Here is a 12885-nt window from a genome sequence, read left to right on the forward strand (position 1 = left end):
AAACATTTATTATTTGTCAACATTTACTAGGTCTGGGTGAATTGTAAAATTATTTCAAGTTGTTCTTTTATGCTCAGAATGTATAGTGAAAATGTTAAAATAATATTTTCATTGCACCATAAATGCTCAAAATACCAAGAAATTGAAATGTTTTAAATAGTTGCAAATAATTTAACTTGTATTCTCTGTACTACGGTGTTAAGGGATTCCTTAACATATAGACGTAGGTGATGATACATTTAATACAAAATCAATAGTAAGCAAGTTCAACAAGCATAGTGTGGTTTATTTAAGATTATGAATAATCGTATCATCTAGCTCATTTAATATCGCCAAAATGTCAAAAGCTTTATTTTTATTATCTTGATACAAATGTATCAAACATCTTAATCCAAAACTAGTAGGCTATAATATAATGTATATATTTAATATGCATTAGTGATTACTATTATTATTTTAAGATAGCTAAAACTGGATTGGCGATGTTGAATAAATAAAATTTAGTGCCTCTTATTTGCATCATTTTTTCCATATCAATAAGAGGCTAACACAGCATCAATTTTATTATTTATTTTTTAAATAGGTGCACACAAAACAACAGAGTGAAGAAACATAAATAAATAAATAAACATTTTTTTTTTTTGAAATTCACATTAAAATGCTCCTTACAAATCAGACATTTTATATTCATAAAAGTACATTATAGATGAGTATTTTTTTCTAAACAACTAACAAAAAAATGTAAAGCTTTGCCGTCTAAATAGAAAGGCAAAGCATTGCATTCTTATTGAACAAATAATTTATATTTTTCGTAATCGAATATATTAAGTTGAGAAATATATACATTCTTATTTCAAAATTGAGCATATACTGCTTGTACTTGCCTTTTAAACATACCAATAAAAGACATCAAAAATAAATAATGTCTAAAATTGTTATATGCCTAAAGGAAGTGGTAAATTTTGTTCTTTTCTTAGAAAAGAAACCTTTTGTTGATGCAGTAAATGAAAAAAATGTACATTCTTTCTACTTCTGCTCAAGAAAAGGTACTAAAAATGTCAGTCCAGCTGACAATTATACTACCAGTAACCGAACTACAGAAAAGTAATTCTATTTTAAATAGGCTGTTCCCTAATCACAGTGTAGGGTCTTAACAAAAAGCTTTTTTACCAACACATAAAAAGATGACGTAGGATTGTTTTAGAGTGGGTTATTTTTTTCCATGTCAGCAATTTGAGCTTTATCTGATCATGGAAACAACCCAAAGTCTGCTCACATGAGCTTTTGGAAATTGCAAAGTCCATCAGGATGTCTAAGAACTTTTCTCCTGAAATCCTTGAGCATTTCCAGATTCAGATGAGTAGGCTACTGGCTGGAAACCAGCACTTTCAAAAGCTGCGCTGTAAGATTTACCTTGTGCAGGCTGGAAAGACACCGAATAGGAGGTTTCTGTGTTTCTGGATGAATCTGCATTATAATTGCTATGTTCTTTTGAGGATTTTGAAGCGGGATAAGATTCGGAACTTCTGTCATCTGAAGACATGTAAAGAGCACTGTTGCTGGCTCCATAAGATGGTTGCTTGTTGTTTGAATTTCCATAATTTCTGCCATTATTACCTGATGGGCTGTATACTGCGGCCGATGGACTGGCGCCACTAGCATAGAGATCGCCATAGTTTCCTCCATTGGATCCGCTATTTAAAGATGCCAGAAGGCTACTTGCTGCAGCGCTAGATCCATATCCTTCTGCTCCACCATTGGCACCAAAGTATGAGCTGCTGCCTTCAGATCCATACATTCCACTGTTACTATTGCCATCTAAAGAAAAAACTGGTCCACTTGTACCACCGTTGGATCCATGATAGAGTCCACTGCTAGGACTCCCACTGGAGCCGTAAAGTCCGCCACTCGAAAGACCGGAACCAGAGTACATCCCACCATTGGATCCATCGCTGCCAGAGAATAATCCGCTCGATCCTCCTGAAGAGCTAAAAAGGCCACTACTGACTCCACTTCCTGAGGAGAACAATCCTCCTGAAGGACTGTTTCCTGAGGAAAAGATACCGCTGCTTGCAGGTCCGCCTGCTCCATACAGTGCGCTGGCCGCATCAGCAGAAGAACCATATAGTCCACTAGTACCTCCAGTGAAGTGTCCTGCGCTGGCACTTTCGCTAGCATACAGTCCATTATTGGAACCTACTCCACCAGCATTGGGACTGTAACTCATAAAGGAACCTGCTGCACCCGGAGAAGATCCTCCTGCAGACTGCAAGTATTGTGGGCTTCCAGCTTCAGAATTTCCGTAGTACGGTTTGTAGTATTTCTGAAGTTGTCGCAGAGGCACAGAGATAGCCTTGTAACCGTTAGCACCACCGAACATAGGCTTGGCACCGTATTCACCAGCAGCATATGATAGACCTCCAGTTGGATTGTAGTAAGGTTTTACATATTGTCTTCTGTTCATAAAAGACTTAACCCAGTGCTTAACTTTGTCGGTCAGTCCGAAAGAAGGTGGCCTGTATAAGTTTCTTAGCATGTTGACATATCCTCCCCCGTTAGCTCCAGAACCGGCACCCATCATTTGGTATCCGCCAGTGTTTCCCCCATAGATATTGCCCATAGACATAGCAGGATAACTAGACATGAGTTGTTGAGCTATTCCACCTTGTCTGAATTCTGCGTCATCTGAATCTGTCTCTGTCAGATTTTCGGCCACTTCTGAAGAGTGAGATGTCGTTAATACGATCGCCCATATAAAAAGGCTGAACAAAACCTATAAAAAATAAAGAAGATGAATATTAAGCTACATTTTAAATAAAAGCATTAAGTATTTTTTAATTCTCCAATAGGATGTCGTAATATATACCTTAATTCATAAAATTATAGATTATTGTTAATCTATGCTTCGATTTCATAAAGACACATTTTAAAATTCGATTTATATATATATATATATATATATATATATATATATATATATATATATATATATATATATATATATATATATATATATATATATATATATATATATATATATATATATATATGTTTTTCAAAGAATATTATAATCTAATGCATGATAATGAAATTGTGAAATATTTTACAAATTCTTCTTGTTCCTTTTTTTTTTCAACATTTATTGTCAAAAAAAAAAACCCTCAACGACTTTCTTTTTGTCATATTAGGTAATTATCTGCTGTATTATTTAAGATATTTTTAAAATCTAAATTTCTTATTTTGAATTAAATGAAGCCCGATGTTCTAAGTATTATTATCTTCTCCCACGGGGGTGGAGCACCTCAAAACTGAGGATGAAAAGCTTTCGACATGAAGGTTGATTCTTACAGCCCTTCTGGGAACAGAAATAATGTGGAGTTGATTTGATGATGAGACGTGCCTCATACAGGAAGGGTTGTACCGTGGCCAGTGATGGTCATTAGGACTCAACCGTTGTTCTTGCCAATGATGTCACAGTGTTTCGGTCATTCAGTTTTTTCCCCCCAAATGTTTTCGAGTCGGGTTGGAGTAGCCTTTCTGCTTTTATTATTAATTTCATGTTTAATCCTATTAAAAAGAGAAATTCGCAAACTCCCGTTCAATAAAACTACGGCGGCCATACGAGTAGCCGGGATGTCATTGTAAATCCATTCCTCTTTCGTTGTGATTTGTTAAATATTCCTTACGCGTGCTTTCCAAATGCTCGTCCAGAAAGATTTGAGGAAGAGGGAGGTTTTCTGAAATCTTTCGAAAGATGTTCAAGCATACATTTACTTAATAGATAAGGGGAACCTCTTTTATATATCTACCTTTAAAAAACATGGGATTTTATTGTGGTTTTTGAGGAGGGAAACAAGGAATTTTTCTTATTTTTGTAAGAGAAACCCAGCTTTCCAGTATTCTGAGGTACTTGCTCTAAAATGATCTTTGGAACGAGAGGGTTAAAGGAGGAAACATTAAAGGTATCAATAAAAATATGATAAATGTCATGCAATCATCGATTGAATAAGAATATTCGATAGTTAGCTTGAAAAGGATCAGATTTAAGTTTTAAATATTTTGTATATTCAAAAACAAAATTTGTGAATATTGCTAATAGCATGAACAGTTATTAACTAATAAATGTTTGCTTTTGCAGTTCTACAGAGGTGAATAGAGTAGCTAAAAAGTTTTCTTTCATGAAGTATTAGTTGTTTTCGAAGATCACCTAGCATTAAAAAAAGGAAATAATTGAGGAGGAAATGAAATTGTTCGAAATACATTGATTCAAATGTTTTTTTTTTTTTTTTTCAATTTTCAAAACTTTTAAAAGGTGTATATTTTAAATTTTTAAAAATTTTAATTCAATGCATCAATTGATTTTTTAGTTTTTGCTGGATCTGATTCATCTTGCAGAAAGGTGGGGGGGGGAGGTTTTGTTTTTTTAATCAGGAGATTTTTTTTTCTTTTTGGAGAGCAATTCAAGTTTTTTCATAAACTGTTATTTTTAGATAACATTTACGAGGCAAAACGCACCGATTTCATAAAGTTGTTTTCGATAATTTTTTTTTAATTTGTAGAAAAAAATTGATGTATAAAAAAGAGAGTATTCGATTTTTGATATTAGAATTTTTTTTTTTTTATCTCTTTGCATGTGCCCTTCTATTCCTCACCTTTTGCACCTAAGCATTCTAAGATTGCGAGCTAGTCTCAACCATAATCATAAGATATAATTTTAAAGCCCATTACTATCCTCTTTTTCCGTGGGATAATTCAAAGATCGAACGTTACGTGATGTAATTATTAAGGAATGCGTTCTTGATTGCGATCTTCTCAAGCAGTAGAATACTAAAACAGCGGAAGTCGGAGGCAACAGTTTTAACCTCGTTTTTTATTCTAAAAAAAAGAAGGACCCACGAAATTCTTCTCAATCGGCGGGTCAAGGTCGACCCCAAAAAATAGTATGTCGGCCCTCTCGTTAACCGGAACCATGGCAGGGGTGAATGATCTACCTTGTCCTTCCGTTTCTCTGGGTTATGGTGTCACTGGGACAGCATTCCAATCCAGGTCTCCTCGAGGGAGGAAGGGGATCAGACGGTATTTTACACGCTTGGGTAAATTTCGAATCTTACGACTACCGTTTTCACGGTCGGCATATCTGTCTTCTTTATTTTGTACGCTGAAGCTCACCAGTTTCCTTCTTTTAGAAACAAAGAAAAAAAAATCTCTGCCATTGGAGGCTTATGCAGATGATTTTTTGGCAGCTATTTAGATATATATATATATTGAATGAACTATGAAATGATAGGATTTTAATATTCATATCCTACAGTGACATACGATTTTATAATTATTTTTCTGATAATTTATTTCTTGTCATGAATAAAATAAGATATAAAAGATTCTGAAGATTAGAACCTAAACTGAATATTTAAAAAAAATTCAATTAGGATACTTACTATGTGGTGATGTGAAATAGTTGCAACTATTTTTGAAAGATGAAGAACCAAAATTTATGATAAACAAGGACAGAATTAATTTAGCTTGTGCATGCATATTTATTAAAAATAAATTTATCCAATAACTATTATTAACAGTTTTACTCATGAAAAGAAACAAGTATAAATTGATAAGTTTTATATATTTAAATTAAACTTACTATAAATTTGTAAGTAAAATTGTTAATTTTTCATAACCGAGACGTATTTTACATTCAGAAGATATATGCAACTCGACTCGAGAACAATCTTTAAGAACAGAAATTATTCTTGCCTTTATAAAGATCTTTTAACTTTACCTTCAGTTTTAAAATATTAGCTTTTTTTAAATAAAATGTTAAAATTCTTGCTTTAATTAAAAAATTTTTTAATTTTTATTGATATATGATACACTTGCATTTGAATTCATCTTCAGTTCAAATCGAATGAAACCTAATCAAACATATGAGTTTCATATATAAAATTTTTTCTTTACTGTATATTATATTTTTATATATGCAAAACATGTTTTTTTACTTTTGTATATTTAAATACTTTGCAGGAGTTGTAGTTTGAAAAAGAAAGGAAAAGATAGAAGAAATGGTTTTATTTTCTAAATATTGAGAATAGAAAATTTGGTTTCATTTCCTAGAATTGTTGATGTATTTAAACTTCGTTTTTCACACATGCCCCTAAATCATCATTAACAACAATTAATTCTTAATTCATCTAGATTGAAAATTAATTCTAAAATGCCAATTTTGATGACGTTTCATCATTCTAAAGTGAATTATAATGTAAGTTAAATTTGGTTGAACTAAATGAAAAGCTTTACATTCTAATTACTTTATTCGTTGTCTTTGATTAACCTAATACTGCCTAAAATTATAAAATTAAATCCTTATTTTCTCAGTATTTATGATTTTTCCTTCATTAATTCAATATTTCCTATGCTCTTTTATAAAAATAAAATGCACAAGATTTTTATAAAGATTTGATAACTTACTTCACTGAAAATATTGAAAGAATATTAATGCATTAGATTATGCATTAATATTCTTTACGTATATTTCTTTTAATCTTCGAGTTATATATCTTTTGAACTGTTATATATTTTTCTCATATAAATGATATGTGCGATAAGTGAAATATGATTTTGTTTATTAAAATATTTGATTTGCGCTAAATTTGAATAACAGATAGGAACCATGTTAATTGATAATGGATTCACAAATTCTTTAAACTGCAGAAAATTTATTCAGCTATGAATAAATAAAAGAATAGAAAAAGCATCACATCCTACAGACACCTAAATAAAGATGACCTCAATCTGACGGAAATGAAAAGCATCTTTTCAATGTAAATTATATTGCCTTCTAATTTTAGAGTAGCTTTTGTTTTGATTAGAATTATTCCTATAATTCTGCCTTTTTTTTCTTCTTATTTATTGAGAAAATAAATTATATTTGACAACAGATTTTCAATATAAGGTTCAACACTACAATATTTTACATCATGTTCAACAAGTTTTAGTATTTTTTTTTTACTCCTTAGAAAGACTACCTGATTAATTAAAAAAATATAAAGTTTTATATTTTTTTATTATATTTAAAACAAGATACAAGAAGTGGTTTAAAGATCTTGTTTATTTTGTAAGAGTTTTAGTTTTCCTTAATCTGCAATTGCAAATATCTTAGAAAGAATTAGTTGTGTAAATTTTCTAAGATTTATTATGAAAGAAATGACATCACTTTCAATGAGTCTCTTAATCTATTTTGTAATATGCATTTGTTTCTTCTATAAATCAATTTCTGTATAATTTCGGAGGAATGAAAAAAATACTTCGTCTACCGTCTTCAATTTAAAATGTAAAACGTTTTTAGTATAAACTTTCAATAACAGCAGAAAAGTTATTTTATAATCATATTCTAAGATGCGAAGCTGTTTTTTTTGTTAAATAATAAACTCCAAAGAGCTGGCTGAATTGATAAATTAAAAAAAGTAATGTGCTATATTTTATTTGAATATCTTATCCCAAATTAATTCAGTATGTTCACTTTTTTGTCTTTAGCGTTGTAAATTATATATCGCTATATATTTAGAAAAAACTTTCGAGGTCTTAATAAGGTAGTTTGGTAACATGAGAGGAAACATTCTTTTTTATGCAGCATCTATTCAATATTTTCCATTGGAAAAATTAAAATAAAGTTATTATTATTTATGTAGCTCCTTTCAATATAATCAAGTAATATTCACCCATTCATTAACTCTAATAAATGTCATTTTTATATAAATGCCCTTTGATCTGCATAAAGTCTCTTTAATGATATTCTGATTAACACCTTTGTAAGAATTATAATTGCTTCATTTTAAACCACTTTTAGCTCTACTTGCGCTTTAGATAATCAAATGCTTTTGAATGAGGTATAAAATCCACATATTAAAGAATCAGGTATAGACTTATTAATAGTAAATAAAATTCGTTAGTAGATAATCCTGTCAATTATCCTTGCGTTTAAAATTAAGGCTCATGTTAAGAATTAGCACTTAAAATTATTTAATTACATTGATATAGAATCTAATAATTAGAATCTACTAACCCAATAAAAATAAATCAATATTCTTTATCTCTAATAAATTTTAACCAGAAGGAGCAAATATGTGTTTAACAAAATCTAACCTATATCTTTTTAAGCATTCTTTTTCAAATTAAAAAAAAGTATCCACTCATAGATCCTTTTTTTTTTTTGCCTTATTTCCAATAAAATAAGATTTATTATCTTCTTAAAAAAATATTTTAAAATCAGGATCTTATCCAAGAATTTTTTTAAAATATAATATATAATGTATTAATTGTTTACTAAGGAAGACATATTTTATTCTTAAGGTGCACTTAAGCGATAGTCCTAAGAGGTTCAGTTTATCTTTAATCTCTATAAGATTAATAAAGATAAATGTGTATTGTTGCGTGATGCGATAAATGTGTTGCGTTGCGTGTATTGCGCGTAAAGATAAATGTGAATGTGTGGAGGTCAGACCATTTGACCTACGGTTATTAAATTTGGCACATATATATACTGGAGGATGGGAATGTACACCTTTGAAAGATTTTTAAAATATTAATTGATTAAAAATTAAGTTGAATTTTGGCGTTTTTTTGCGATAATTTCTGAAAATATTATTGCACAATAATGAATTTTACGCTTTAAAATTAATTTTTTTTAAATATCAGTTGAATAGGCGCGAAAAATATTCCTAGACTTAGGCAATTTTTTAGAAAGATTTTTTGCCTTATTTTCAACAATAGACAACAACCCTATTGCTCAGAAATTTCAACCGTTTTCATTGGTTCATAAAATATTTAGTCGCGTAATTTTCTTCCATTATTGAAAGCTTAAGAAGGAGGATTCTGTTTAATAGTTGTATAGGTTATAACACGTGTAAAAAAGTAGAATTATAATACCACGAAATTTCAAGCATAAATAAACTGGACATTTACGCTTAACAGCGTTATAATGTCATAAGACTGGTTTCCATTAGAAAGGTTCATGTACACGATGAACTGACATATGTAAGATAATTAAAACAATACCACTTTAATCTCTGACAATTTAACGGAATAATAGGCAAAGGAGTTACAACTAAACTATTTAACTGAAATTAACCAATATCTTCGACGAACCAATAGGTCGCCCAGGGCGACAACTTTATTACTATGAATAAAGTTATATAATAAAATAAATCATAATTTACAATACATTGGTATATATTCTAACATATTGATTTTAAATAAATTTCGCATCTACGATTTAAAATGGTAAAAGCAATGAAAGCCACTCTTGAGTTGCAAATACTATAGATTATTGAATTCATAGCAAACCATAAATGCTTCAATGATACAAAAATTTATAATATAAGCCACGTTTTTTAAAAATAAAACGACACAAATTGTTCTAACATTTGCGTTCTCTTTTGCAGTTAGCAGTTAATAGCTCATTGTAGCTCAATCAAAACTAATCCAACGTGAAATCTGCATTCATATGTTTCCATAGAAACTGACACTAACTCATTTTTCTTGAAGAAGTTCACCCGATTATTATCAACGTATTATTTAGAGATAAAAATATCCCCCCCCCTTATAATCCAGTTTCAAATTTCACTAAATAAATCACATCTTCCATCACTAAATAAAATGTTTCATTTTTTTTGTTGGTTCAATTGATTTGCAGACAGTAGAAGAGTTGACTTATCTTTTTTAATCATATAAATTCTCAGCAAAATTTAGTCAGTTATTTAGTGAATAGTTAATTAGTTCAACTCCTTGAACTTGATGAAATTATTCACAATGAAAGTTATATTATATAAACAAAACTATAAATCAGTTGTTTTTAGTTACAAATCATTTAAAAAAATAATACACATTGTACAACAAATACAGACATATTTAATTTAAAATACTTACAAGAAAATACGAATCACTAAAGGAATAAGAAAATTTTTCAGGAAATAAAAATAGGAACAAAAAGTATTATAAAACAAATTCTAATTATTATAAAAAGAAACAAAATTTGAACATTTAAATTTAATTTTAAATCCAGCATAATTTACTATAATGTATTTATTTGCAGTTATTTTATCAATCTACAGTTTTTTTTTTAAATGTGCTAAAAAATTTGGTTTCCTATTACTTTATTACTCGAATCTTGGAGTAATAAAGTAACCTTTCCTGTTCTTTTCAACTTTGCTGTAAATTCAATTCAAAATCACGACATAACGGTTTATGGAGTGGTACGTTTTAGAGTTAACTATAAAGAATTTATATTTAATATAATTTCTTCACTTTGAAATGATAAATAATAAAATCCTTCCTAATAAATACCAGTGCTAGCTTCCTGCAATTTTAATAAAAACAAAGTGAATATAAAAGATCGCCTTTATAATTTTTTAAAATAATCATTAATATATTTCAGCAATACTCCAAAATAAACGAATATTTCTCATTTCATTCATATTAAGTGATGGAAGAATCCTGTAAAGGATTTTCTATTTATTGCAATATCCAATAGAAAATTCTGAATTATTTCTAAAAATATTCGCAATCTCCACATTTTTTTATCCTCTATAGACATTTTTTTCATCCTCTATAGACATTTTTTCATTTCTTTATAAATATATTTTAATTTAATTTCTCATCATGATCTAATTAAATTTTTTTCTGTAATCATATTGTTACTTTTTCATGACTTCAAGAAAACGGATAACTACGTATCAAATGAGGAAAAAAAAATGCAAATATATATTATCGAATTTCTTAAAAATCTTTTGAAATTCCTTATCAATCGGATTTAAAAGTATGCTTTTATTACCTTCGAAAATTCTTAGAAAAGAATTAAATATTTTTAATGAATTTGATTCCTTAAATTTAAAAAAATGATTCTAACTTAAATAATTATCTATAATATCGACCAACTATCATTAACAATTGCAAAGTCTTCCTTGATGAAGGAAGCAAGGAAAACGTTGAGGCTTACCTTGAGCGATACTCGGGACATGTTTCTACTCGGGTTTCTCGTCGTGGACTGGCAACAGACGATGCTCTCAGTAGCATTCAAGTTCAATGTCGATTCTTGTTTTGTTCTGCGAGTGGCAAGGAAGGTTGTTTTTGAAGCTCTGAACCGGGTCGAGAGAAAGGAGGTCAAAGTCAGGGCTCCCGGATCGAACTGCGGTAATGGAGGTCTTTAACGAAGCGGATTTTAGGAGTCAAAGGTAGACAATAGTGATCTGGAAAAAAATAAATAACTGGGTGGCATTTTCCTTTCCATGGGGTGGAATGATGAAAAGAAAGAAAGGGATTTCGGAATCACTCCGTGGTGCCAACTTTTGCAAATGCAGTTGAACTAAATACTCCAATTAGCAAATCCACAGGGAAGAACAGGATTATAGTTGTTTGTAGAACGAGAATTTTTTTGGTTCTTTCTGTAACGTTCATTGAGACTAAGCAAATTTACATTATTTAGAAGCGGTAATATGATTTAAAGGGTTTTTGTACGACGACCCAAGCGGCTTCTCTTTTTGACTATATATGGAATAGAACACTATCGTTGAAAGCAATTAGAACATCTTAAAAATGAAGCATCTACTGAAATGACGAAAATAAATAACAATGAGCAGAAAGCATTAAATCAATTTAAAATGTTTTAACTGGTAAATAAGAGAAAAGTTGGAATAATCCGGGATAAAATGTTGGAACCATTATCCTTTTTCGTAAATATAACGGAATTTATAGGTTTTATAAAATATTGCAGTAACAATCGAATTATATATAATAGCATAAGACATGAAACTTAAGGATAAGAGTGGATCCATTTACGAAGTAAGGAATCAATTCAAAAGATACATTTTAATCGAAGTTATTTTCTTCAAACAATGTATAAGAAGGACCAAAACTATATTTTCTGAAACTCTTTAATTCATGCAAGAAATTATTTTTCGTGCTGCCGATTACAGTTGGCTCGATTTCGGACGATAAACAACTGAAACAATTTTCAATAATGTATATGAAATCCATGAAATGTAATTAATTCCTAATTATATAATAACTAACTTTTATCTTGTATATTTTTATTAAGATGGTAATTCGTATAAAGTTTACATTGCTATCAAATAATTTTTCAAATTTGAAAATATAACTCACTTATTCATATTGCATCAGTACTAGTATTGTAGCCATTTTTCTATTAACTCTAAAATAGCATAAAGAAAAATATCATTAGTGCCATAAATACACAATAATTCATTTGAGTTTAGATATGAAAACGAAACTGTTAATTAAAACTGTTCTTACAATATTTTTATAAGAATTAAATATCGAGATATATAATAATTAGATTTAAATATTAGAACATTTTCTTCAAAATAAACGACTAGTGTTCTCTGAAATAATCTTCAACAGATGAAACATGCATATTTATTAAAATAGGAACCTATGCCACGAAGAAATGCCATACGAATCAAATTCGAAATTTTGTCAAAATCATGAATGAGTTTGGACCGAAAACTGTGAAATGACGTTGAAGCAAATAAAAGAAATTCTTATATCCTCATACGATATTATCCACTTGGATTATATTAAATTTTCAGCAGTGACCTTGGTTGTATTTATGAAATAAGGAATAAATTACAGTTATTCGATAAATTTCGGTTTCACTGTTCTAAAACGTACTTAAGTGAGTAGGTAGTATCCTGTATAGAATCATATGTAATTCGTCTTACATCTTATAATACAAAAATCAATTATGAAAAAAATAACAGCAACAGGTTTTTATTTTATAATGTTTTATGAAATTAACTATATCGCGAATATAATTTTGGAATTAATTTTGCATATTTCCGTCCTGTTTTAGCGCCCAAAACTATTTGCATTCTGGAT

At 29.5% G+C, this 12885-nt stretch overlaps 1 protein-coding gene across 1 annotated transcript; it reads right to left on the reverse strand.

The window, feature by feature from the left end:
- Positions 1–584: 584 nt before the first annotated feature.
- On the reverse strand, positions 585–11118 carry LOC129987801 (uncharacterized transmembrane protein DDB_G0289901-like). Its single transcript, XM_056095741.1, has 2 exons — positions 10988–11118; positions 585–2773 (listed from the first exon to the last, which is right to left on the reverse strand). Exons 1-2 carry the CDS (start codon positions 11006–11008, stop codon positions 1313–1315), a joined length of 1482 nt encoding a protein of 493 aa, XP_055951716.1. The 5' UTR covers positions 11009–11118; the 3' UTR covers positions 585–1312.
- Between the last annotated feature and the right edge of the window lie 1767 nt (positions 11119–12885).

Source organism: Argiope bruennichi, chromosome 10 (genome assembly GCF_947563725.1).
Source record: "Argiope bruennichi chromosome 10, qqArgBrue1.1, whole genome shotgun sequence".
Taxonomy (NCBI): domain Eukaryota; kingdom Metazoa; phylum Arthropoda; class Arachnida; order Araneae; family Araneidae; genus Argiope; species Argiope bruennichi.